The 21,340-nt window shown below is 43.8% G+C and overlaps 1 protein-coding gene across 1 annotated transcript in view; it reads left to right on the top strand.

Annotated features, from left to right (window-relative positions):
• The first annotated feature begins 11,464 nt into the window (after positions 1-11,464).
• SLC25A20 (solute carrier family 25 member 20) overlaps positions 11,465-21,340 on the top strand; it is a 30,629-nt gene continuing 20,753 nt past the window's right edge. Inside the window, exons 1-2 of the mRNA XM_059389670.1 lie at positions 11,465-11,698; positions 16,892-16,984. Of these exons, the coding sequence (XP_059245653.1) occupies positions 11,594-11,698; positions 16,892-16,984 (198 nt within the window). The 5' untranslated portion in view covers positions 11,465-11,593. The remainder of the gene's footprint in view (positions 11,699-16,891; positions 16,985-21,340) is intronic.

The following is a 21,340-nucleotide window of genomic DNA, read 5'->3' as shown; positions in this document are numbered from 1 at the left end:
TCTCTCTTTGCCAAATAAGTACATAAAATCTTTTAAAGAAACAAATATTTAAGGATATCATAAAAATATGTGCACATATATGTGCTTTGGAATCATGATTCAAATAGGGAACGTTTACAGCACCCAAAATGTCCAAAAGTAATAGTTTGTTAAATTATGGTAAAATATACAATAAAGAAAACCATTAGCAATGATGCAGTACTAAGGCATCTATTAATAAGGAAAGGTATTTTTTTTTTAAGATTTTATTTATTTATTTGACAGAGAGAAATCACAAGTAGTCGGAGAGGCAGGCAGAGAGAGAGAGAGAGAGGAGGAAGTGGGCTCCCTGCTGAGCAGAGAGCCCCATGCGGGACTCGATCCCAGGACTCTGAGATCATGACCTGAGCCAAAGGCAGCGGCTTAACCCACTGAGCCACCCAGGCGCCCCAGGAAAGGTATTTTTTATGTACTCTTAAGTGATAAGAATAAGAAATGAAATGTGTATGTTTATATATACATATACTTTTCCAAAATATGTGTGCATGTGAAATATTTAAAAGTCTCATGATCTCTGTGGTTCAGAAATCGAGACAGGTCACAGTGAAAATGGTTTATCTCAGCTCCTCAGTGTCTGGGATGTCAGCTGGAAGACTCAAAAGCTAGGAGATGGAATCATAGGAAGCATTGTTTGCTCATATATTCCGTGGGTTTTGGTGGCTGTCAGCTGGGGGTCTAGCTGGAGCTGTTAGCCAAAATACATACACACATGGCCTCTACACATTGGTCTGGTTTCCATGATAGAGTTCCAAGGATAGGGTTCCAAGGACAAGTGCTTTAAGAGAATAGAGCTAGGTGGAAGCTGTATCTCTTTTTATACCTTAGCCTTTGAAGTCAGACAGCATTACTTCTACCACATTTTATTGGCCCAAATGGTTGCAAATGTCCTCTCAGGTTCAAAGGAATGAAACGAAGCCCCACCCTTGATAGAGGAAAACCAACATCGTATCACATTGTAAGAAAAACATGTGGAATGGGATATATGTTGGTGTGGCCATCTTTGGAAAATATAATCTGTCCCATCACATATTACATATATGGATCTTATACATACAAGCTTTCACCTTCACCTTTATTGATTTTAATTATGCAACTAATATATTGATATATTAAAGTTGTAAAATATTAACAAAAACTATTGATAGCAACATGTGAATATTCCCATTAACTCACTTCAACTCTCTTTACCCTATCTGGGGTTGTTACCATTGTCTGATCCTTCCTATGCATTTACACATATATCTAGATTTACAGATTGACCATGCTCCCTTTGCAGGTCATCTGTTTCCAGTTTTTCACAATTAGAGATAATGTCACAATAAACACCTTTGGATATACTTCTTCTTGCATGGCTCTGAACACGTTTGGGGTTATATTTCTAGAAGTGGAATTGTGAGTCAACTGCTATGCTCGTATTGCCAAATCACCTCTTAACGCCTTTGATTCTTTGAGCCCAGCTGAAGGCCAGGCACCATGTTGTTAGATATAATGGTGGGGGAAGGAGATCACAGTCCTCGCAGCTTTGGAGCTTTGGTCTAGTAAGAGATGAAAAAAATCAGAGAAATCATGAAATAAGTATGAAATCACTGTGAGGAGTGCCGCACAGGGGAATGGAGTCACTCTGTCTTCATCCTCTGCTCTAACTACACTCATTCTCTAGTAATCTCATCCAGTCTCTGCCCAAGGACCTCCAACACAATGCTGACTTAACAGATTTTTCTTTCTAGCCCTACCCAATTCCCTAAACTCCACATTCAATATATTCAGTTGTCCATTCAATATGCTCATCTGGAAGTTATATTAACACTCAAAATTTTTTTTATTCTTTTAAAAGATTTTATTTATTTGACAGAGAGATCACAAGTAGGCAGAGAGGTAGGCAGAAGGAGAGGGGGAAGCAGGATCCCTCCTGAGCAGAGAGCCCAATGCAGGGCTCGATCCCAGGACCCTGAGATCATGACCTGAGCCAAATGCAGAAGCCCAACCCACTGAGCCACCCAGGCGCCCCTTAACACTCAAATTTGAAGTCCCAAAAACAAAACTCAATTTTAACCCCAAACTGGTCATTTCCCAAGTGTGTCGCAGCTCAGTAATGCTACTGTCTCTCATTGTTTACTCAGGCCAAAAATTTACAAGTCTATGACTCTTCTTTCCCTTTCCAGTTCCACATTCAATCCGTAAGTGCTATATACCTCCTTGATCTGTCCCGGTTTGGCACTTCTCCCCATCTGCTGCTCTAGTACAAACCACCACCATATGTGCCTGGATGTGAGCAACTAACTAGTCTCCATACTTCTACCCATCCTACTATATCTGTTCTATACGTTATCTAGAAAGATCTTTTTAAAGTATAAAAATGTGTCAATTCCCTATTCAAAACCTCTCAAAGCTTTCAATCACAGGCTTTAGCCTTATAGGCCTATAGAGGTAGGGTCTGGAGCCAGATGCCCAGGGTTAGAATCCTAGTTTGGTGACTTCCTAGCTGTGTAAACTTGGGCAAGGAACTTCACCTCTCTGTGACAGTTTTCTCATTTGTGAAATGGGGATAACAGTGTACCTTCCACTGAATGAAAAAGCAGAATAGGGGCGCCTGGGTGGCTCAGTGGGTTAAGCTGCTGCCTTTGGCTCAGGTCATGATGTCAGGGTCCTGGGATCGAATCCCACATCGGGCTCTCTGCTCAGCAGGGAGCCTGCTTCCCTCTCTCTCTCTCTCTCTGCCAGCCTCTCTACCTACCTGTGATCTCTCTCTCTGTCAAATAAATAAAGAAAGAAAGAAAAAGCAGAATAATATTGATGATAGCTTTTTATTAATGAAAAAAGTGTGTGTGTGTGTGTAGATTTCATATATATGTATGTATCTATAGATATCTATATTCATATAATATAGATATAGATGTATATTATATGAATATATATGAATATATATCTATATTCTATATATCTATATTCTATATATATCATATATAGATATATATATCATCTATATTCTATATATATCATATATAGATATATATATCATCTATATTCTATATATATATCATATATAGATATATGAATATATATCTATATTATATATATCTATATTCTATATATATATCATATATAGATATATCATCTATATTCTATATATATCATATATATAGATATATATCATCTATATTGTATATATATATCATATATAGATATATATTCATATGTATTCATATAATATACATCTATATCTATGTTATATGAATATAGATATCTATAGATACATACATATATATGAAATCTACACACACACACACACACATACAGGGACGCCTGGGTGACTCGGTTAAGTGTCTGCCTTCCTCTCAAGTCATGATCCTGGGGTCCTGGGATTGAGTCCTGTATCTGGTTCCTTGCTCAGTGGGGAGCCCGCTTTTCCCTCTACCCGCCGCTTCCCCTGCTTGTGCTCTCTCTGACGAATAAATAAAATCTTTTAAAAAGGGGGGGAGTTTACCTAAAATCTTAAGTTTACAGTTTTCTGTTCTTTTCCTTTTTTAAAGTTTGTTTCTTTGTTTTTAGTAATCTCTACACCCAATGTGGGACTTGAACTCACAACCCAGAGATCAAGAAGAATCACACACTCTTCTGACTGAGTCAACCAGGTGTCCCTATGTACTTTTCCTTTTTAAATTTTTTTTTACTTTTTCTTTATTTATGTAATCTCTACACCCAACATGGGGCTCGAACTCACGACTCCAAGAGCAAGAGTTGCATACTCCTCTGACTCTGAGCAAGTCACAACTTTGTTTTGTTTTTGATAAGGAATGATTATGTGCTCTACTGCTTGTCAGACTCTCTGGAAACAAGTGCTGAGATGGAATTGAGAGAGCAAGGTATTTATTAGGTACCAACATACATAAAGGGAAGGATCAGGAAGCGGAATTGGGCAGAGGCAAAAGTTAAACTGTTTTGCAGGCCCAGTGAAGCTGCCATTAACACAGCAGAGAGCACTGGAATTGATGTGGGAAATGAAGGCAGGAGAAAAATTACTTAATTTCCTTACTACTTACAGACCATTGACAAGTTTTTGTAATAGGCAGAGTCACATTCCTCTAGGGACTCAACTGCCTAGATGCTGACACTTTGCTAAGGGTAAAAGGCAACTGTAGCCCAACCCCTGGGGAGCCTGTAAGTCTTCTTTAACATACAAAAATTCCTTTGGAAACTTCTTTTCTCTCTACCCACCCCATGATACATGTTGGCAATCCTCCCCCAAGCATATGACCTACTGATATACATCCGAAGGGACTCATGACTAAGGTTTTATTGGACAGTAATAAATGACCTTTTCCTAATAATAGCTAGCCCCCTCAAGGTCCTGGAAACCTTCCTTCCAAAATTCATTGGAGGCTTACGCTATCCCTAATCCCCTCCTAACTTGAAAGTGTATAATGGACCACTCTGCATGACCCCAGTACAGCTCTCTCTGCCCATGGGTCCTGTCCCCAAGTTTTAATAAAATCACCTTTTTGCACCAAAGACATCTCCAGAATTCTTCCTTGGTCATCAGCTCCAGACTTCACCAACATTTCAAGACTATATCATTTGGCAACCACGAAGGGACCCCTCTCACTCTAGAGAACTTTCTTTCTGTTCTCACCTTCACTTAATAAACTATCATTCATCCTTTTGTGTCTGAGATTCATTCTTTGACTCTGGGAGACAAGAACCCTGCAACCCTGTAATAGAATGAACAGTGCCTATCAGAGTATCTTATACTGGGTCAGACTGATATTGACACACTTTTACATACTTGGATTTGTACACTTGCTAAGTCACTGGGTGTAGGCTGTCTTGGGAAGGGTATGCCTAGAGGGGAGGCACCTATCTGAAGCTAAGGCATCTCCTAAAGGACTGAGAGCTAGAGGCTGTCTGCTACTGTGTTCCACAGCTGGGCAGCCAGGCCTTCCTTGAAGAAGGTTCTAGCTCATAACTCCACATCCACCACAAATATTACATAGTTATTGAGATGATCATAGGATTGTCATCCTTACTATACTAGTGTTATGTCCTCACTATGGGGTTTTTAAAAGATTTTTTAAAAGATTTTTTTATTTGACAGAAAGCAAGGGTAGGCAGGGCTCAGTCCTAGGACCTTGGGGTCATGACCTGAGCTGAAGGCAGCTGCTTGATTGGCTGAGCCACCCAGGTGCCCCAACACATTATGGGATTTTTAAGTAAGCTCCACATCCAATGTGGGGCTTATACCCATGACCCTGAGATCAAGAGTTGCATGCTTTACCCACTGAGCCAGTCAGGTGCTCTGGTATTCACTAATTTTAAACCACATTTGGAAATAATACCTTATCCATTTAAAACTTTGTGGAATTGATTTGCTAATATTTTACCTTTAATATTTTTGTTATTCATGCATTAAGTGATAGTAGTTTCTGGTTTCCTTTTTCTATGTGAATGCTATCCTTGTCTGATTTTGGCATCAGGGTTATGCTGGCCTCTAAAATTTAGGAATAGGTAATGGTGAAATCCACCACAAACAGAAAACTGTTGGATATGGCCAGGTACCACGTTTCATATGAATCTTCAAGAATCTTCTTTTTTCTTTTTTCTTTTTTTTTTTTAAAGATTTTTTATTTATTTATTTGACAGACAGAGATCACAAGTAGGCAGAGAAGCAGGCAGAGGGAGAGGAGGAAGCAGGCTCCCTACTGAGCAGAGAGCCCGATGTGGGGATTGATCCCAGGACCCTGGGATCATGACCCGAGCTGAAGGCAGAGGCTTTAACCCACTGAGCCACCCAGGTGCCCCAAGAATCTTATTTTTAATTGAATATCAATGATTATGAAGATAACTATTAGTTTTGCCCCTGATATGAGGAAGTTGAAAGGCAACGCAGAGGTTTTGGGGGATAGGAAGTGAATAAATGAAACAAGATGGGATCAGGAGGGAGACACATCATAAGAGACTCTTAATCTCACAAAACAAACTGAGGATTGCAGGGGGGAGAGGGTGGTTGGGTTATGGACATTGGGGACGGTATGTGCTATGGTGAGTGCTGTGAAGTGTATAAACCTGGTTATTCACAGGGGCCCCTGGGTGACTCAGTGGGTTAAAGCCTCTGCCTTCAGTTCAGGTCATGTTCCCAGGTCCTGGGATCGAACCCCACATCGGGCTCTCTGCTCAACAGGAAGCCTGCTTCCTGCTCTCTCTCTGTCTGCCTCTGCCTACTTGTGATCTCTGTCCGTCAAATAAATACATAAAATTTCTTAAAAAAAACCTGTACCCCTGGGGCTAATAATACAGTATATGTTAATAAAACATTAAAAATTTAAAAAAAAGATCACTATTAGTTTTGCAAGTTTCTTTGTTTACCATATTTTCTTTCTTGGATTCATTTGTTTGGCGGTAAGTAGTATATTCCTGACTAATTCCTAAAGAGAAGGCATGTGGCAAACTTTCCAAGTTTTTCTTTTCTTCATTAAAAGTATGCTTGTTGCTTCCAGCTACTTGAATGCTAGTTCAGCTTGGTATAAGATTGAAGGTTCAAAATGATTTTACCTCAGAAGTTGGAACTTATTTTCTTTCTTTCTTTCTTTCTTTCTTTTTTTTTTTTTAAAGATTTTATTTATTTGTCAGAGAGAGAGAGAGGGAGAGAGGGCACAGGCAGACAGAATGGCAGACAGAGGCAGAGGGAGAGAAGCAGGCTCCCTGCTGAGCAAGGAGCCCGATGTGGGACTTGATCCCAGGACACTGGGATCATGACCTGGGCCAAAGGCAGCGGCTTAACCAACTGAGCCACCCAGGCTTCCCTCCTTTTTTTTTTTGTTTTTTTTTAAGATTTGTATTTTTTTGACACATAGAGAGATCACAAGTAGGCAAAGAGGCAGGCAGAGAAAGAGGGGGAAGCAGGCTCCCTGCTGGGCAGAGAGCCAGATGTGGGACTCAATCCCAGGACCCTGAGATTATGACCTGAGCCCAAGGCAGAGGCTTTAACCCACTGAGCCACCCAGGTGCCCCTGTAACTTATTTTCTGTTGTCTTATAGTCAGCATGGTGAATGATAATTCCCCCATGTTTTAATTTTTATTCCTTGCTTGATAGCTCCTTCCCCCCCCCCCCCCCCACTCTGAAAGCTTCTAAGATTCTTTTCCCTTTTGTTCTGAAAAGTTGCTGTAGAACATATAGATGCCTTTTGTTATTCATCTTGGATGGTTCTCACTGGCCTTTTTCAGTTGAAAGATGTGAGTTTCCTACTGAGATATTTTCTTCATTTCTTTGGTTATATCCTCTCTCCCTGTTGTCTTTTCCTACTGGAAAGACTATTAGAGAGGTGGGAGCTTCTGAATCTGTCCTTTGTGCCATAATTTCCCTTTCTTCTTTTTTAGCTTGTCTTTTTTTGACATTGTTTTTTTTAAAGAGATTTAGCAGCTTGATCTTTCAGCTTTCTAATTTTCTTCTTGGAGTGTCTATACTTTAATTTCAGCTCATCTGTGAAGTTCTTTTAAATTCAAGATTTCTTGGGGCGCTGGGTGGCTCAGTAGGTTAAAGCCTCTGCCTTCAGCTCAGGTCATGATCCCAGGATCCTGGGATCGAGCCCTGCATTGGGGGTGGGGGGCTCTGCTCAGCAGCGAGCCTGCTTCCCTTCTTCTCTCTCTGCCTGCTTCTCTGCCTACTTGTGATCTCTGTCTGTCAAATAAATAAATAAAATCTTTAAAAAAATAAATAAATTCAAGATTTCTTGTGGGTTCTTTTTTTCTGGATGCCACTTACCTTCAGGAATCCTGAGTTTGAGATCCCTGTGGGCAGCAAGGGTGAAGCCCATGATGAGTATAGAGATTGGAGAGATTTCTGGCCAGACTTAGAATTTGAGGCCAGGAAGAAAGAAAGAAGAAAAAAGGACCAAAGACGGGACATTAGGAAGATTAGCCCATATTTGATTTCCAGGACCTAGGAACAGTACTTCTCATCTGAGGTCAAGGATGGCTTCAAGTTCTCATGAGACTGAAAGCAAACCTGTATATGTCTATGTACATTTTTCTGGGGGAAGGGATACCAGGGGTTTTCTGCCCTGAAAATGGTTAAGAACCACTGGTTAGGCATGTGGAAGCAAACTCAGTGTACCTCGTTTGCATCATATAGAGTAGGAAGAAGGACATTTATGCCCTGAAGGGCAAAGTAAGTGTAAAGGCCTGGGTCAAGGCAGGGAGGCAGTTAAGTAATAGATCTGTGTGGTAAACCAGGAGAAGCTCAGTTTGCTCAGAGATGAAGATAGAGTCTAGAGAAAAACAAGGTTGAGGAAGTGCGCTACTATGAGATTATGAAAAAACTTTGACTGCTCGGGGAATACTACTTGTATTGTATTCTGGTGAAATGAGGAGCTGAGGTTGAGTCTCCTCTTAAACACTGAAATCTAAACCTTCCTTTACATCTTTGTTCTGTTGGCTTCCCTGCCAAACTCCTCGAACCAGTAAGTAACTGCTGTTAGTGCCTCTCTGCCTTCTTGCTGCCTGTTAAGTACTCAACCTACCACTTCAACACTCTTGGCAAGCTTCTTCTAAATGTCACCAATGACTAATAGTTAATCCTAAGGAGTGTTTAAAATCCCTTAGCTTCATCTAGCATTTAACCCTTTTATCCCTTTTACTGAAAGGCATCACTCTCTCTTCGGTTTCCTCTAAAACTCTAGCAACAACTTCCGCTGTGGGGGCTCCTCCTAACAGGCCAGCCCATTTCCCCATGGTATAGTCTTCCAGCAGTTGGATATATATTTCTTTATTGAAGCCTTCCTGGCTTCTGTCTCTGGCTTCACCTCTCTCCTGGTTCCCAGTCTGTACACCTGATAATGACCAAATGTGTCCTCAGGGTGCCATGACTACTGCAGTTGGAGTGTGTCTGAAATCCAGAGTGGCTGCAGGTTTCTGGTAATATTAGCCTCTGGATTCTAGCTTTTTCCATCCAACAGTGACCCTTGCCTCATTTCATGCCTTCTCTCCCTCTTGCTTAGACTGCAGTAATTCTTTCTTGTCTGGTCTCCCTGCTTCCAGTCTCTCCCAACACAGATTCATCCATCTAAAATTGATTTTCTTGGGGCGCCTGGGTGGCTCAGTGGGTTAAGCCTCTGCCTTTGGTTCAGGTCATGATCTCAGGGTCCTGGGATTGAGCCCCGCATTGGGCTCTCTGCTCAGTGGGGAGCCTGCTTCCCCCTTTCTCTCTGCCTGCCTCTCTGCCTACCTGTGATCTCTCTCATTCTGTCAAATAAATAAACCCTTAAAATAGATTTTCTTCTTTCTTTTTTTTTTTTAAAGATTTTATTTATTTATTTGACACAGAGACAGATCACAAGTAGGCAGAGAGGCAGGCAGAGAGAAAGGGGGAAGCAGGCTCCCCGCTGAGCAAAGAGCCCAATGCGGGGCTCAATCCAGGACCCTGAGATCATAGCCTGAGCCGAAGGCAGAGGCTTAACCCTCTGAGGGACACGGCACCCCTAAAATAGATTTTCTAAAACAAATCTAATCATGTCTTCACTATGCTTATACTGTTCCATGGCTCCCCATCACCTCTTAGAAAAAATATATGACATAGAGAAGACAGGCTTTGGGCCCTTGCCTCCTCCTCCTTGCCCTCTACTCCCCTATAGGACTTCTAGAGCAGCCAGTCTCAGTCAAATCCCAATCCTGATCCTGGGCACGGAAAGATTACTTATCTTTCCGTGCCCAGCCTACACGGCCCGTCCATCTTCCCCAGTCCACTTCCCTCTAGCCTGAGAGCACTATAAAGGAGGATTATTATCAAGTCAGCTTGACATGACAGTGACATGACTGCCACATGTCTATTGTTCACAACTTTTTTTGTGTGTTCAAGTTTTACTTATTTAAGTAATTCTGACATGGGGCTTGAACTCACAACCCCAAAATCAGGAGTCTCAGGTTCTTCCAACTGAGCCAGCCAGGCATCCCTGCTCACAGCTTTTTAACTGAATATTTTTAAATATTCAGAAATGATGAAAAAGTAAGATGGTGAATACTTGGATACCATCCACCTAGAGTCATTACGGCATCCTCCTTAACTCCTCTCTCACATACCTTATGTTTTGCTCATTAACAATTCCTTTAGGTTCTTCTTTCAGGATATATCCAAAATCCAAATACTTCTCACCACTTCCTTTTCTGTGCCCCATCCAAGCCAGCACCTCTGACCAGGACTTTTAGCTTCTTCAAGGCTCCCTGTTTCTTCCTTGCTCCCTACAGTCTATTCTCATCCAGCAGTCAGAGGGATGCTGTGAACTCACTATGTCTCTCCCCTGCTCAAAACCCCAGAATGGAGGGCACTGTGTGGTGCAGTCAGTTGACGGCGCTCAGGTTTCAGGTAGGGTCATGATCTCAGGGTCCTGGGTTCGAGCCCTGTATTGGGTTCCACTCTCAACATGGAGTCTGTTTGAGTTTCTTCCTCTCTCTTACCCTCCCCCCACCACGCACTCTCTCTCTCAAATAAATAAATCTTTAAAAACAAACAAACCCAGAATGGCTTCTGTCTCCCATCTCCTTCAGAGGAGAGGCTGATGTCCTCATAGTGGCACACAAGGCCTGTTTAATGTGCCAGTATTATCTCCATGTCATTACCTGCTACTTCTTCCTCTGCCTCAAAGGCCTCTCTGTGGTTCCTCAAACAGGCCAGGCATAGCCCAACTCAGGGATTTTGCTTTTTCTTTTCCTCTGCTTCTTAGAACTTACTTCCTCACTTCCTCAGTGAAACCCTCCCTCACCTACTTAACACTGCCAAAGACTCACCTGCTGTCTCCCATACTCTCTAACCCTCTTTCCAGGTTTTTCTCCATTGCAGTTATCACCACTTGAAACACTATGTAGTTTTCACTTTTTTTTTCTTTAAGATTTTATTTATTTATTTAATAGAAGGGGAGAGAGAGAGAGAGAGAGATCACCAGTAGGCAGAGAGGCGAGCAGAGAGAGGGGGGAAGCAGGCTCCCCGCCGAGCAGAGAGCCCGATGTAGGGCTCTATCCCAGGACCCTGAGACCATGACCTGAACCGAAGACAGAGGCTTAACCCACTGAGTCACCCAGGCACCCCTAGTATTCACTTTTTATCTTTGTTATACTCTATAAGCTCTATAAGGACAGGGACCCGTGTGCTGAGCTACCAGCTGTGCCTCCAGCACCTGGAAGGGTGCCTGGAACGTAGCAGAGCGCTGTCGGCCTCAGTGGAGTGACTGAAGGAATTGGAGTCCAGAGTAGAAAACATTCAAGTCGGAGAAGACTTCCTGGAGGAGTAAATCTAACCGCCCGTGCTCCCAAACACCGCCCAGAGGGTATGGGTGCCAACTCCGCTTTCTCGAACCCCGCCTATCTGGGGCGGGGCCTCTACCGGAAGCCGCCCTCCCGGCGGAAGCGAGACCCGGCTGCCTAGGCCCTCCTCCCAACCTGTCCCGGCTCTTGCCCCGCCCATCCGAAAGTGGGTGAAAGGTTGGCGCTGCCAGCGCTGTAGCTGGGGCTGTGGAGCAGGACGCGTCCGGAACAGACCGACACACTGCCGGCGAGGCCGACAGACGGACCATGGCAGATGAAGCGAAGCCCATCAGCCCGCTCAAGAACCTGCTGGCCGGCGGCTTTGGCGGCATGTGCCTAGTATTTGTGGGGCACCCGCTGGACACGGTCAAGGTGCGAGGAGGCTGGGGCGCCGGCTGGAGGGAGGAGGCCCGGGAGGGGCGCAGAGTGCAGCGTCTCCCAGGAGGCACAGCCCAGGATAGAAGCGGGGCCCGTGGGAACTTAAATGAGAAGTCTAGGAAGTCTCCCTTTAACTCTTTTGAGGATCGGCGGGGCTGGAGGAGCGGGGTTGGAGAGCGGAGTGGGGGCTGTTCCTTGCGCCCCAAAGAGACAGAGAGAGCAGCCTCTAACCGTCCATTAAGGGCTCTGATTTAAAATTCTCTGTCCGGCATCCTTTCCCGACCCCGCGCCACTTCTTTGGGAACAGGAAAGAAAACCCACCCCTCCCCCCAAGCTCTAATTATATGCAAACCTTATAACATTATCAGCAGGATTGAAACAGGTCACTGTTAAAGCCCTCCTCAGGGAGAGAGCTAGGCAGAGGTGCAGTTCTTCTAGAGATGCCTTTTGACACATTCTCTGAGCACCCATCACCATCTCCTTCTCATTTTCCCGCTGCAGAGAGGGGTTTGGCCATCTTCAGCCTATTACCTCTGTTAGCCTGATAGACTTCCTGTGGAAGGTGATAACCTCAGAGATGGAGTCGCTTCCAAGGAAAGCAAGCGACTGATTTCTTCCAGGGCCCGGATGATCCTCACAACTCCCACATGAGGAAGCCCTAATCAAACAGGCTCTGGGAAGGAAACTCATCAGAGCTAGTTCCCAGGTCTTATTCACATACTGCCTCAACTCAGTTCCTCCCCCTGCAACACTTCTAGCAAGGCCTTCCTGGAGACCAAAGTCCATGCCCTGTGACTTAGCATTCAAAACTTTATCCGAGTTTTCTTTTCTTTTTTAAGATTTTATTTATTTATTTGACAGAAATCACAAGTAAGCAGAGAGAGAGGGAGAACCAGGCTCTCTGCTGAGCTGGGAGTGCATTGTGGGGCTCGATCCCAGGACCCTGGGATTATGACCTGAGCGGTAGGCAGAGGCTTTAACCCACTGAGCCACCCAGGTGCCCCTATCTGAGTTTTCTATCATTATTTCTGGACACACATTTGGAGGAAATTGACAGATCATGTGGAGGGTGGGCCTCTGGGGAGCCGACATGAGTTTTGCAGAGTGGGAAGTCTGTGTAGGGGACTTACTAGAATATTGGTTGGGTTTCTTCCCTAGGAGATAGCTCTGGGGACACTTCCTCTTGGCAGGTTTGGGCAGCAACCTCTTTGCTGCCTTTCATCTGGGAAAGAGCTGGAGTCATCCTACAGGAAGATCAGGATTAAAACAACCAGGCTGGTTAGAGCACTGTGAAATGTGAAATCAGATGTTTATTCAGCTGATGGTAAATGCTGTGTGTGTTGTGCTTCCCAGAAAATGGTTGTTGTAGGCAGCACTGTCTGCTAAGAGAAGAATTGTCTGGTCTCTCATCCTACTGTTGATCCATGGAGCCAGACATCTTGTTAGTTCTAGGCATTTGGGACTTCTCTTGAAAGAAAACAAAACCCTTCTTGGCTGCCTTACACAAATGTTGCCCTTAACTTCTGTATCCTCTTGCCCTTCCTCCCCACAGATGTCCCTTTCAGGAAGAGCCCAGTTATCTCTGTACCGAAGTGTAAATGACCAAAAATGTTCCCTGGTGTCTTTATCAGCCAGAAAGCCTGTTTTAAGCTTAAACAAATCACAGATTACTGATTGCCGTCCTTTTGACCTCAGAGAGCCACATGGGCTCCAGTCAAAGCCTAGTCTAGGGGCACCTTCTAGGGTCCAAGGTCACTAGTTGTGGCCTGAGAAGGCAAGAACTGCGGTATTTCAGAGTTGGGAGTTTGGAAAGACTGTATGGCAGGTCCCTAAGGGCTGGCTGAGTTCTGACTAGAGAAGTAGAAAAACCCAGACATCTGGGCGTGGAGAGGGCAAGAGTGAAGGCAGATTACAGGCTTGGCAGTGGGAGTCAGGCTATAAAATAAGATCAGCCATGGGGTACTTTAATGTTCTTACTGACTTGGTTGGAGGAGGTCATGATAGGACAAGGATGAGATTTACAAAAAACAAAACAAAACAAAACAAAAACACAAAAAGGGATGAGCAGTTTTGATACCTTTCTCCCTGCCTACCAAGCAAGGGAGGTTATGCCTGACCATGGAGGATTCGAAGGCCAATATAAGGGATTTTAGATCTAAAGCAGTGGGAGCCTCTGGAGATTTCCACCGTTCTATCCTCTGAGTTTAGATTTGCATGTTCTCTCCATTGCCTAGACAGTGATGCCTTATGGTGACCTATAAGGCCTTAAGAAATATAAGGATAAGAGATTCTAAAGAAACAGAGGAATAGCATGCTGAAATGGTGTTTTGAAAAGGTTAGTATGATAGCAACCTGAGAAGGACTTGGAAGCCCAAGAACTCTGAGCAGGAAAAACAGCCAGGAAATAGACTGCAGAAGTAACTTGGTGAATCAGTTATCTATTACAGTGTAACAACTTATCCCAAAACATACTGATATGAAACAAGAGTAGTCATTAACTCTCATAGTCCTTGTGAGGTAGGATTTTGGGGGCAGCTTAGGCAGATGGCCTGGCTCAGGGTCACTTGTGAGGTTCCAGATATTGGCTGGGATCCAGAATGTGTAAAGAACTCTTGTAACTCAATAAAAAGACAAATAGGCCAATTAAAATTAAAACTTAATATTTGGTGAATATCAGGCATATTTATAGAGATGGTAGGTGTTTGCTAAGAGCTGAGAGGAGAGAGGAATGGGGAGTAACTACTAATGGCGTGGCATTTCTTTTTGGGGTGATGAGAATATTCTAAATTGATTGTAAGGAAGGTTGCACAACTCAAAATACTAAAAACCATTTAATTGTGTACTTTTAAGAGGGTGAATGTTTGGTGTGTAAATTATGTGTTAATAACAGAATTAAAAAAGATACCGAGGGCACCTGGGTGGCTCGTTGGTTTGGGCCTCTGCCTTGGGATCAGGTCATGATCTCAGGGCCCTGGAATTGAGTCCCACATTGGGCTCTCTGCTCAGCAGGGAGCCTGTTTCCCCCTTCTCTCTCTGCCTGCCTCTCTGCCTACTTGTGATCTCTCTCTGTCAAGTAAATAAATAAAATCTTAAAAAAAAAAAAAATACTGAACCAGGCTGCCAGACTGGCTTAGTTGGTAGAGAGTGTGACTCTTTTTAAATAAATAAAGATTTTATTTATTTATTTATTAGACACACAGAGAGAGAGAACACGTGCACATAGAAGGGAGAGCAGCAGGCAGAGAGAGAGGGAGAAGCAGTTTTACCAAGTAGGGAGCCTGATGTGGCACTTGGTCCTAGGATCATGACCTGAGGTGAAGGCAGACACTTAATGACTGAGCCACCCAGGCGCCCTTGGCACGTGACTCTTTTTTTAAAAAATTATTTATTTATTTTAGAGAGAGAGAGAGAGAGCTCAAGCACAAGCAGGGGGAGGGGCAGAGGTATAGAGGAAGAGATGCAGACTCCCCGCTGAGCAGGAAGCCTGATGCAGGGCTTGATCCCAGAACCCTGAGATCATGACCTGAGCCGAAATCAAGAATCAGAGAGTATGACTCTTGATTTTGAGGTGATGAGTTTGGCTGCCATGTTGGGTATAGAGATTACTTTAAAAAAAAAAAAAGTACTGAACTAAAGACAGTTCACCTCCTCCTACAGTAGGTGTTGTCTGGGACTGCAGTCATCTGGATTGACTTCCATGTGGTTCATTCACGTACTGTCACGTTCGTCCTGGTTGTGTCAGGAAGCCTTCTTTCCTCCGAACATGGCCTGTCTAGGCTGCTTGAATGTCCTAATGACATGGTGTCTGACTTCTCCCAAAGCAGATAACCTGAGATAGAGATAGGCAGAAGCTGGCCTTTTTATCACCTAGCCTTGGAAGTCATATAGCATCAATACCACCACATTCTACTTGATAGAAGTGAGCTCACTTGAGTCTGGTCCACATTTAAGGGGAGTGAATTAGGATTTACCTTCGAAGGGGAAAGAGCGTTAAAGAATTAGTGGACATAATTGAAAACCACTACACTGTATATGGATGGGTTAGAACTTGCCCTGGGAAAGGACTCAGAGAGAGGAAGAAATTAGGATTCTGGAAGCATCTGGAAAGACTACTTTAACAGACTTGGTGCCCATGTCGTAACAGCAACAGGAAGTAGTCAGAGGTGATGCTGTGGTTTCAAATTCTGAGAAAGAGGGTGGCTAGGTGGCTCTGCTCAAATGGCACATTCATCAGGAGGGTGAGATTCCAGAGGTGATTTGAGTAGGGAGATCTTCTCCAGGCAGTTGGAAGGGCAGCCCTAAAGAAGGGAAAGAAGGGGGCGCCTGGGTGGCTCAGTGGGTTAGAGCCTCTGCCATTGGCTCAGGTCATGATCCCAGGGTCCTGGGATCGAGCCCCGAGTTGGGCTCTCTGCTCAGCAGGGAGCCTGCTTCCACCTCTCTCTCTCTGCCTGCCTCTCTGCCTACTTGTGATCTCTGTCTGTCAAATAAATAAATAAATTTAAAAAAAAAGATGGGAAAGAAGGTCTGGAGATGACTAAATTATAGTCATCCCTGAGCAGAAGCTGAAGCCCTGCAATCTGAATTTTCTGAAATTGATGTGGACCAGATAGGTAGGGCGCTAAGCCTTGAAGAATGCCTGGAGTAGAAAAGGAGACAAAAGAAGAAGTTGTAAGAAGGGAGGTTTGAAGAAGACATAGTTTGAAGCATTGGGTATACCAGAAGGTTGAGAAGGGTGAGAACCAAGAAAAGTAGGATTAAATCCACGTTATTCCAGAATGCCTCTGTGGGGTGCCTTACCTAACCTCCAGCATACCATCACAAATGAAAGGGGGGAGTTGGCTAGAGCTGGAGCTTTGCATCAGCCAGGCCTTATTACTGACATATCACTTGAACTCCCTAAACCCAGTCTTCCCATCTGTAAGCTGGGAATACCTATCCCATGGGTCATAGTGGAATCCATTAAGTAAGAAATAAATGGTGGAAGTAACTGGATGAAGGGGGGGGAAGAAAGCATGGTACTCATGACCTGTGAGTGCAGACTTTGAATAAACTGGAAGAAAACGAAGTCTGAATCTAGCAGGTTAAATGAGTGCCAAAGGCATGTACACAGGCATAGTTTTCTCTGTTCAGAGTTTGGCAGGCAGTTCTGTTTTTGGGAGATGACTGTATTTTAACTTCTGGTTTCAGGTCCGACTGCAGACGCAGCCCCCAAGTTTGCCTGGACAACCACCCATGTATTCTGGGACCTTTGACTGTTTCCAGAAGACTCTTGTTAGAGAGGTATGGTATCTAAGTGCTGGGCATTCCTCTTACTCAGAGGACCACATTCACAGAGCTGGTTTGTTACCCCTCTGGGGGGATAGCCCACAGTTCCTGCTATCTCATCCTGCCATCCTATGCTCTCTTGTGGTTGCGCTGGAGTCTTTGATAGTTCCAGCCACTGCTTTATATGGAAGACTGAAGCTAATAAAATGGTTCTCTCATTTGGAAGGCAGAATTAGACCACATGAAATCATTAGAGATGTGAAATAGAAGAAAATACAAATCTGTATGTCTTGGTTTAATGGTTTAATAGAGGTCCATGTCAGAAGTTCGTGTAAAGTCTTGGGGTTCCTGGCTGGCTCAGTTGGTGGAGCATGTGATTCTGGATCTCTGGGTCACGAGTTCAAGCCCTGCATTGGGCATACTTAAAAATAAAAAAAAAAAAAAAAGAAAGAAAGAAAGAAAGGAAAAGAGAAAAGGAAAGAAAAAAAGTGTAGTCAAAAAGAAGTTCATGTGAATTCTAGAGGAAAATTCAGGCAGTCTGATGAACAGTGAGAGAGGCCAGCGAGTCTTCAAGCCTCTAGACAAAGACAATAAATTGGTTTGGGGTTATTGAATTACGTAATAACTTTTTAGATAACGCTTAGAGTGGAAACATGAGATTTTATTTATTTCTAAATATTTATTTATTTGCGAGAGAAACAGAGCAAGAGCAGGGGGACAGCAAGCAGAGGGAGAGGGAGAGGGAAAAGCAGACTTCCCACAGAGCAGGGGGAACCCAATGTGGGACTCAATCCCAGGACCCTGGGATAATGACCTGAGCTGAAAGCAGGCACTTAACTGATGGAACCACCTAGAGGCCCCTATTCATTTATTTGTTTTTAAAGATTTTATTATTTATTTGAGAAAGAGAGAGAGAAAGAAAGCACCTGAGCAGGGGAAGGGGGTTAGGGGAAGGGCAGAGGGAGAGGGATAAGCAGACTCCCTACTGAGCAGGGAGCCTGGCTCCATCCCAGGATCTTGGAATTGTGATGAGCTCAAAGCAGATGTTTGAGCCATCCAGGCACCCCTGAAAGCATAGAATTTTTTTTTTTTTTTTAAAGATTTTATTTATTTATTTGACAGAGAGCGATCACAAGCAGACAGAGGCAGGCAGAGAGAGAGAGAGAGGGAAGCAGGCTCCTGCTGAGCAGAGAGCCCGATGCGGGCCTCGATCTCAGGACTCTGAGATCATGACCTGAGCTGAAGGCAGCGGCTTAACCACTGAGCCACCCAGGCGCCCGAAAGCATAGAATTTTTAAAAAGTTTTTTTTTTTTTATTAGTGATATTTATTGCTTACTTCATTAGCAGGTATGTTAAAAGACCTTGTTGAGAACTTTTCCTTTGCTTCCTAAAATACAACTCTCCTATAAATACTCTGTTAAACATATAATTCTGACTAAATGTACGGAAACTGAGAAGTAGATGTCACCCAGATAAAGAGGAGATGTTGGTAAGTGATGGGCTCAGCCCTGGGATAGAAGTTGGTCCCAGGGTTCCTGTAGGATCCATGCCTGAGATGGTGCTGCCTTTTTCTTCTGTAAGGCATTCTTATAGAATTCTGTGCTGCCCAGAACAGAATCTGACCAGTGTTTGATTGAGGCATTAGGGTTTGGGTCTGTTCAGAGTCCTCTGCCCTGGAGGTAGAGAGGTGGGATTACATGCCTCTTGATCAACAAACATTGAGCACCTGTTTAGTGGCTTAGCAGTGTGCTTGGTCCTGGGGCTGGTGAGAATGGCTTGTATAAACCCAACTCCCTGCAAAGTTGAATAGGCTTCTTTAATTCATAGTGTACATGCCCCTGGTTTTTGCCATGCAGCTTGAGCTCTCCGCTTTCTTTTCTTTCTTTCTTTCTTTCTTTTTTTTTTTTTTTTTAAGGATTTTATTTATTTATTTGACAGACAGATCACAAGTAGGCAAGAGGCAGGCAGGGAGATAGAGGAGGAATCGACTTTCCGCAGAAAAGAGAGATGTGGGGCTCGATCCCAGGACGTTGGGATCATGACCTGAGCCGAAGGCAGAGGCTTTAACCCACTGAGCTACCCAGGCGCTGAGCTCTCTGCTTTCTGAAGCTACTGGAGGTCTTGGTGCTGCATGGAAATTGGTGGGCCCGTGTAGTGCAAGGAAGGCTAGTGGAGTTGTCAGGAGGCATGGGTTAGGACTTGGGTGTCCTTCTCAACCCCGGTGGGGAACTGTGGGCTTTGGAAGGACTTTGTAACATGCTGCTTTTGTAGATCCTCCTCAGAACCTTCTCTTTCCTCTTCATTCTTTCCTGTTTACTGCCTTTGCCCTTTGTCCCCAAGAGAGCCTGCTTATAGTATTAGACCTTTGTAAGTCTTAGACCTTTGTAAGATCCAGGAGTGCTGACTGATACAGCTGGCCCCTGTAGAAGGCTGGTTGTGAATATCCAGAGTCTGCAGACAGAAGGTTCTTCAGCCTGTGTCTGTGGACCCTCCCAGTGTGTAGCACCATCCTGTTTCTTTTGCAGCTCTCTCTCTTTCTTTTAAAGATTTTATTTATTTATTTGAGAGAGTGTGTATGCGACCATGATCCAGGGTTGGGGGTGGACAGAGGGAAAGGGATAAGCCGACTTTGCACTGACTGTGAGACCAATGCGGAGCTCAATCTCAAGACCTTGGAATTAGGACCTGAGCTGAAGTCAAGAGTCCAATGCCTAATGGACTAAGCCACCCAGGTGCCCCACCTGCAGCTCTCTCTTAAGGAACAGCTTTTTTTTAAAAGATTTTATTTATTTAGTTGAGAGAGAGCAAAAGCACAAGTAGAGGGGTAAGGATAGAAGGAGAGGGAGAGGCAGACTCCCCACTGAGCAGGGAGCCCAAAGTGGGACTCGATCCCAAGACCTGAGCTGAAGGCAGGCACTTAACCAACGGAGCCATCCAGGTGCCCGAAGGAACAGTTTATGTATATTTTAAAGATTTTATCTGTTTTTTGAGAGTGTGTGAGTGTGTATGAGGGTGTGCAAGTACACAAGCTGGGGGAGGGGCAGAGAGCCAAGAGCCAGATGCCCAACTGACTGAGCCACCCAGGTGCCCTTTTATTTTTTTAAAGATTTTATTTATTTGGCAGACAGAGATCACAAGTAGGCAGAGAGGCAGGCAGAGAGAGAGGGGGAAGCAGGCTCCCCACTGAGCAGAGAGCCTAATGTGGGGCTCGATCCCAGGACCCTGGGATCATGACCTGAACTGAAGGCAGAGGCTTTAACCCACTGAACCACCCAAGCACCCCTTAATATTTGTTTTTTAAAAGTATCCCTTTTTGGGGCACCTGGGTGGCTCAGTTGGTTAAGCATCTGCATTTGCCTCAGGTGGTCCTGGGATCTAGCTGGCATCCAGCTCCTTGCTCAGCAGGGAGTCTGCTTCTTCCTCTCCCTCTGCCTGCTGCTCCCCCTGCTTGTGCTCTCTCTCTCTCAAATAAATAAAACCTTTAAAAAATTATTCCTTATTTTGTATTGAAGTGATACAAACACTTGGGTTTGTTATTAAAAGGCTTGTAACAAAGTAGCAAAGTGATTTATGCCCCAATCTCCAGAGGCAACTGTTTTCAGCTCTTCCAGTTTAAGCTGTTTCTACCTAAATAATATACATTTACTACTATATTTTATACATTTTTATATGTTTTAGCTACCTGTTTGTGGTAGATGATTTTAAGTCTTAACATTTCTTTATCCCTTCTTCCTGCCCTGCCCATATAATTTTATATTTTGTGGTTTAATCTTGTTCACTGTTTTCATGATTACAGCTTTTTATATGTTTAAAAGTTAATTAAGTAATATACTATGAGGCATATTTTATTTCTTGTGTGACTGTTTTTCTTGAGTTTAGGTTAGTAATTGTGTCGGTTTTTTTTCTTGTATTTCTTTGAATCACTGTCTCTGTTATCCTATATCTGAAAAGTACTCTGTGGAGTACTTTTCTGTTTGGTTTTCCACACTGCCGAAACAGTTAAATCTGTTGTTCTTTTTTTTTTTTTTTTTTTTTTTTAATTTTTTTTTTTTTTTTTTTTTGACAGACAGAGATTACAAGTAGACAGAGAGGCAGTCAGAGAGAGGAGGAAGCAGGCTCCCTGCTGAGCAGAGAGCCCGATGTGGGACTCGATCCCAGGACCCCGAGATCATGACCTGAGCCGAAGGCAGCGGCTTAACCCACTGAGCCACCCAGGTGCCCCTTAAATCTGTTGTTCTATGTGAGTTGTTTTGCTTTGTTTTTCTTGGAAACATCCCTTCTGGAGTCCTCCATCTTCATACTCCCAGGTAGACTGGCTCCTTTCCAGACTGACAGTACTCAATGCCATCCTGGAAACCCCATTCACCTCT

The sequence above is a fragment of the Mustela nigripes genome, chromosome 2, assembly GCF_022355385.1.
Source record: "Mustela nigripes isolate SB6536 chromosome 2, MUSNIG.SB6536, whole genome shotgun sequence".
NCBI classification, from domain to species: Eukaryota; Metazoa; Chordata; class Mammalia; order Carnivora; family Mustelidae; genus Mustela; species Mustela nigripes.
The sequence above is the reverse complement of the archived record's forward strand: the minus strand, read 5'-3'. Positions and strand labels throughout refer to the sequence as shown.